Source organism: Anticarsia gemmatalis, chromosome 20, assembly GCF_050436995.1.
Source record: "Anticarsia gemmatalis isolate Benzon Research Colony breed Stoneville strain chromosome 20, ilAntGemm2 primary, whole genome shotgun sequence".
Lineage (NCBI taxonomy): Eukaryota > Metazoa > Arthropoda > Insecta > Lepidoptera > Erebidae > Anticarsia > Anticarsia gemmatalis.
In genome coordinates this window covers 2,600,464-2,606,463 of record NC_134764.1, presented here as the reverse complement: position 1 = coordinate 2,606,463, position 6,000 = coordinate 2,600,464, and the positions used below count along the sequence as shown (strand labels likewise).

The window sequence follows — 6,000 nt, the reverse complement described above, 5'->3', positions numbered from 1 at the left end:
CTAGTTATCGAAGCGGCATGACTAGTTTTAAACGCAAACTGTTTAGACTCCTAACTACGTTACATCTATTGCATTACAATTTTATAGGAACGCTATTAAGTCTAGACAGTAGAGGGCGGTGACGGGGTCGGGGGAGCGGGCGTCGGTCTAAACAGTTTCCGCACTCGCTCGGTCGGGTGGGCGGGGCCCGGCGCCCGCGGGGGGCGGGGCGCGGGGCGGGGCGGGGGGCGGGGCCGGCGCGCGGCCGTCACCGCAGCGCGCGGCAGCGCCGGCACACGCGCACGGTGCCGCAGGAGCCCCACGTGCTCATCTCCGAGCACGAGCCGCAGAATATACCGCCGCAACGTCTGCAACAATACAAACACACTTCAAACATCTGATTTATATACAAACATCAGACAAGTAACTCAAAAGAAAAGATTGATATGAGCTAAAACAATCACAAGAATATAACATGCACACATTCATATCTTTCATTTATATTATTATATTTTCGGCTCTTGAATGCAGTAGTCAAGTACCAGGCGCTTATAACAGTGGAGAACGCGTTACCTGCAGTGGTGTCTTCTCCGGGCGAGCCAGAAGTGGTTCCTGCAGTACTGGCAGCGCGGCGCGGCGCTGTCGGGCAGCCACACGACGCCGCGCGCCTCCTCGCCCACCTCCACCTCGGACGCCGAGCCGCTGCTGCTGCCGCTGCGGGGCCCGCCGCCGCTCGTCACCGCACCGCCCGCTGACTTCTGCGACGACAACAACTATCATGTTAAAACAGAATTCGAATGAAAGAGATAAATTTTATTAAAGTAAAATATTTTTTTTTATTTAACTAAGTAAGAAATGTGACCAAAGAGTCATTCGTTACTCAATTCATGGAAGTAGTAGACGAGCTTACCGGTAAAGAAAACATCGCATACCTTGCATTCCTGATAATCTTATTCTTAAAAACAATTTGTAAAGCACTTAATTACGGGAGAAAACAGTCCTTTACAATTCAGAACCATAAAATTTTAAGAAAATTCTAACTAATTACAATACTAAAATAGCGAAGTCATCGTGGGAAAAAATTACTAGCATAATATATTAAAGATATCTATTTATTTTATACGAACGAGTTTAAGATTAAATACGTATGGTACCAGGCTACTAGTAAGTGGTAGGAGATGCCGGCGTCACGTACATGGCTCGTACCTGTGAGTGCGTGGCGGAGTGCGGCGCGCTGTGGGCGGCAGCCGGCGCCGCGCCCGCCACGGGCGACGACAGCCGCAGCGCCTCCCGCGCCTCGCGCAGCTGACCCGACAGCTCTTCTACTACTTTCTGCAATTTAATACATAATACATTTATTATATAATGTTAAATTAATGTCCTCATACAGCAAGCAATCATGTCAGAGCCGAACATTGGTTTAGCGATGTCATAAAAATAGATAGCAAATATGATGTAAGAGAAGTCAAAGTCAATGTGACAGCGGCATGAAATGTTTAAAAACCAAAATCATAATTCGTTCTATTGAAGTGTTGAAAAGCCTGAAATTTTGTATGATATTTGAATAACAAACAAGACAAACACTAGGAGCTTATAATCATCTAAGAGGTGAGGAGGTGTCGTACCTTCTGGTAGAGTATGATCTGATGCAGCCTAGCTTGTAGCGGGTCGAGTGCAGGCGGCAGACCGTCGAGCGGGTCGGGTGGGCGCGACGCGCCCGCGCCGCACACGCACCGCACACGCTCGGCGCCAACCTCACCGCCACATACACCGCACCAGCACGCTTCCGAACTACCACCGGATTCTCCTGATGTTTCAATACCACCTGAAAGTTAAAAATATTTGTTAATATTATTTTTCCAAGAGACATATTTGTTCAGTACTGTCAATCTAATTAACAGTTGACTAGATTCCCTACGATAAATAAACGAGTAGAAAGAAGTAGATGTTTTAGTCGAAGAAGAAAATGTAGTGGATACATGATTTTTTAAAATTATTGTTACGACTGAGATTTTAAATATATTGACAGTGGGGGAAAATCGTCCCCTTTGGCACATTGGGGTAAAAGGCCGTCTAAAATATCAGATACTCCGATGCTGATACTTTTTTCTTTATTTGTGAAGATTGACTGTAAAGATTGACACTGATTGAATGTAAAGAATCACTCACTAGTGGTGCTGGTCCGGCGCGAGCAGTGGCAGCAGGGCTGGCGGCGCGGCGACGCGGGGCACAGCGTGAGCTGCGACGCCACGCGCCCGCGCGCCCCTCGTCTAGGGGCCGCTGCAGCCTCGCCCTCGCTCTCTGAACTGATGCTGCTGGATGTCGCGCCACCTGTAATAACAAAAATGTTTTAATAAAGCGATATTAACAAGTCTCATCATGTATTTTAAAGAACCTTGTAAAATTATAAAGCGTTCAAAACTTAGGTACACACAGCGCGTCGTCGCATCGCATACTCAAACGTATAGGGAATTAATAAACCATTTTCCATATTAATCATTTGATAACTACATGTAGAATGCACGCCCACAACGCGCTGCGTATACGTGCATGCTTCCAAAAACCATGTTTGATCTTCACTCAGTCCATGTTTGATGTATTCATACAACTAAATTAATCGATTTACTCACCATTCAAATCAACTTCCAGAAACTTAGTAGCGACATCATCGATGCCGTTTATGCCATTAGTGACTCCATTATGGTTGGTGGCGATATCGGTGAGTACATTATGGTTGGCGCGGTCGCCCTCCGTACAGTTGTGGTTGTCGAGAGGAGAGGACTCGTGGGAGGAGGTCCGGGAGGCTGCGGGCTCGCCGCGCGCTTCATTGATGTCGAACCCGGTGGATGACTGGTTGGAAGATTCCGAGATTGATCTCCAGGTGATGCTGATGTTGCGAGTGCGGCCGGTTTCACGGGCAGCCTGGAAGAGAGGTTTTTGTTAGATTCCCCATACTGTCAAAATGTGACGATTAAATATTTGATTAGCCTTAAACGAGAGTCCAAAATATTTGGGACTTGCCATATTGAAGCGTTGTCGAAAAATAATAGTTTTTTATTTGGCAATCTAAATAAGCTGACTTTAGACTTATTTTTATTCAGTCATAGTCGCGGCACACGTAAATATATAACGATTACTAATAGAAATAATTATATCAGTCAACTGATTGGAAAACTAATCCTATTACCAGAACATCATAAATTTGAAGAGGTATAAGCACCAACCTCCTGCATCCCAATAACATCGGTGTAAGTATCGCAGACGAACACGGGCGGCTCTTCAGGCGTGTCCACGTCGGGCGTGGGCGGCGCGGGCGTGACGTCATCGCTGACGTCATCCGTGTGCGCGATCACCTTGTCCGTGACTTCAGCGGCCACTAGCTCGCGTTCTAGGGACGAGGAGCCGCTGGCGATGTCGCGGGGGAGACGGGTGGAGTTCTCGAAGTGGTCTGGGTGGAGGCCGTCGACCTGAAGACAAAAATAGTCGTAAATTTAAAATTACGATCATAACTCATTGGGATTGGTGGAGTAAGTATACGATGTAATTGTACTAAGATAGAAAAGACAGACTTTTGTTTTCTTTATGTGTTTTTCACTATTTTTTGTTTTAAAATTTTGGTTTCAAATAATGCATACATAAACGAACAAAACGTCTCAACAGATACGGAACTAAAGCAGGCGTAGTATTCGTAGAATTACGCAATAAAATTATGCATTAACCCATTTAATACAATTTCATTTTAAAAAGTGGTTCCAGGATGCACGTAAGAAAACTGAATATTTTACAGAGAAAAAGGGACAGCAAAGCCAATTCACGTAGTTACTTACTTGATCTTGTTCTGGGTCCGGCTCCTGCGAGTCGTCGTTGTTGAGAGGTAACACGGGCAGGTCATCTACGCAGCTATCTGTCAGCGCAGCCCGACATTCGCGACGATTCTCACACTCGTTCGCTACTACCATTGATAGTTTCCTGCAAAGAATAAAAATAAACATTAAAATTATGAAATTACAAATCGCACGCACCGAACCGATAGGGGAGAATCAAATTGTAAGAAATGTTTTAAGGTGCAAATAATTAAATTTTAACGCTTCGTACTCACATAACGCTATTATAAATTATGTATAAAATTCTAAAAGATGGGCGTGTTTGAACTGTGGGCTTTGTAGTCTATATATATAGTTTATAGCTGTGTTAAAGAAAATATCGCGCAAGAAAGCAGTAGAATGAGCACCGGTATTTGGTATACAGTTAGGAGATCTTAATCATTTTGTTTTTACTTACATAACATCGGGCGCTAAACTAGGGTCGCTACATCTTCTCTGCGCTGTTCGTTTTTCGCCTTCATTCAGTAAGTTGTCACATGATCTTGTTTTGGTCATTAATCCTGTAATACAAATGAATCGTTTAGAAAATATTTACAAGACATCAATTTGTTCATTATTTTAGTGGTTAAATATTAGGTTTTATTATATTGTGAGAAAGAGAGATAATAACAATCGAATATTGCGCTAGAAATTAAGTCGGGATTCAAATAGGTTCTCAAAACATGGAATTAATGGAACCTATCGGTAACATATTTAGAGAGCGTAGTACCAGGATCCCAGAAGATGTGAGGAGTTATAAGTATAGTTACCGTTCTGCGGCGGCACGGCGCTGGGCGGCGCGGCGCGCGGCGGTCGCTCGCGCGGCTCGCCCGGCGCCTCGCTGTGAGCGCCGAACATGGCGCCCCACACGCACATGGCGCGCACGCTGTACTCCGGCCAGATCGTCTGTGGGACAGAGAATAAACAGCTTGTCAAACAATCACAACACTAAAAATATCAGGCATCAGGTTACGACTATAACCAACGTTACTCATGCCGAAACTTCAATGTAACATAACCAAAATGCAAGATCACAGTCATTGATTCTAATTAAGTTTTAGTTTTTTTTGTAAATTACAAATTAAAAAACTTAGTTAGGTAGTAGAGAGCGCATTAAACATAGGTGTTTCTTTAAAAGTATGTGTCTTTGTAAGACTTGTAACCAAAACCATAAAATATGAAGCAATAAACATCACTTAACTCCAAAATTAACCGTACTAGCATGCTACATTTCTATCTCATTCTCTAATCAAAACTAGTCAATATCTTACCTGTTCCAGATGGTGCGGTGAATACAGATGGTTCCTGTAGGCGGGCGCTCGGAGCAGGTGCCACACTTGCGGCGTGATGTCCTGCGCGCGGCACTCGGAGCGCTCCCGCGACGTGTTGCACAGGAACGTGCCGAACATGCACGAGTGCACGTGTGTGCCCAGCTTTATCTGCGTGTGCACACGTATACGTTAGAAGGGAGAAATAACGTTGAAGCTATTATAAGCTAATTTCAATAGTATAAACCATACTCGAAGGTGTGGGCAGAAGAATACGAACTTATTAAGTACACTTACGGGTCATTTACAATATTAGACCCATGTAATAGGGGGCGAGTCTAAAAACATACCGGGCATGTTACCAACTTGCAGACTACTATGGAGAATATACTAATAGACCAATAGTACTTTCCCGGAGCCGGAAATCGAATCTAAACTTTTCCGATTATATTATTAGACAGTTTCGTCTAGATCACAATGTAGTAATTAAATTATATTTCTTGTATTTGCTAAAGAAAAAAGGTAATTATAAAACCTTACCAAATAAGCTTCGTTGAACTCGAAGCTGCAGGGGAACTGCAGCATCATCTGGTGAATGACGTCGAGCCACTGGAGGAAGATGGGCGAGCGCTCGTTGGGGTCTTCAGGTCCGAACTGATGGCCGCACCGGTCCGCGAACTTGTGGCCGAAGTCCAGCCATTCGCGCTCGATTAGCACGCGGAAACCCTGGAGAAAGAAAGAATAAGTATTATTAAGTCAATTCAAAGAAAATGCTATTAACTACCTATTGCCCGCGACTTCTTCCGCGAGGAAAGATATTCCAGGTTAAGAGGTATCCTATATGTTAATCCAGATTATAAATGCCCTTGGTGACAAATGTCATCAAAATT

At 44.2% G+C, this 6,000-nt stretch overlaps 1 protein-coding gene across 8 annotated transcripts in view; it reads right to left on the bottom strand.

The window, feature by feature from the left end:
* Nucleotides 1-222: 222 nt before the first annotated feature.
* LOC142981931 (phosphatidylinositol-3,5-bisphosphate 3-phosphatase MTMR3) overlaps nucleotides 223-6,000 on the bottom strand; it is a 68,568-nt gene continuing 62,790 nt past the window's right edge. For 5 of the 8 annotated variants that reach the window (XM_076128094.1, XM_076128089.1, XM_076128091.1 and 2 more), the window contains 12 exons: nucleotides 5,651-5,836; nucleotides 5,114-5,281; nucleotides 4,613-4,748; nucleotides 4,261-4,363; nucleotides 3,807-3,948; nucleotides 3,204-3,446; nucleotides 2,610-2,901; nucleotides 2,149-2,310; nucleotides 1,605-1,804; nucleotides 1,186-1,311; nucleotides 553-752; nucleotides 223-347 (listed from right to left, as the gene is read on the bottom strand). In XM_076128094.1, the coding sequence (XP_075984209.1) occupies nucleotides 248-347; nucleotides 553-752; nucleotides 1,186-1,311; nucleotides 1,605-1,804; nucleotides 2,149-2,310; nucleotides 2,610-2,901; nucleotides 3,204-3,446; nucleotides 3,807-3,948; nucleotides 4,261-4,363; nucleotides 4,613-4,748; nucleotides 5,114-5,281; nucleotides 5,651-5,836 (2,058 nt within the window). In that variant the 3' untranslated portion in view covers nucleotides 223-247. Of the gene's footprint in view, nucleotides 348-552; nucleotides 753-1,174; nucleotides 1,312-1,604; nucleotides 1,805-2,148; nucleotides 2,311-2,609; nucleotides 2,902-3,203; nucleotides 3,447-3,806; nucleotides 3,949-4,260; nucleotides 4,364-4,612; nucleotides 4,749-5,113; nucleotides 5,282-5,650; nucleotides 5,837-6,000 lie in introns of those variants that run through there. The other 3 variants (XM_076128093.1, XM_076128096.1, XM_076128097.1) reach the window with 3 other exon arrangements.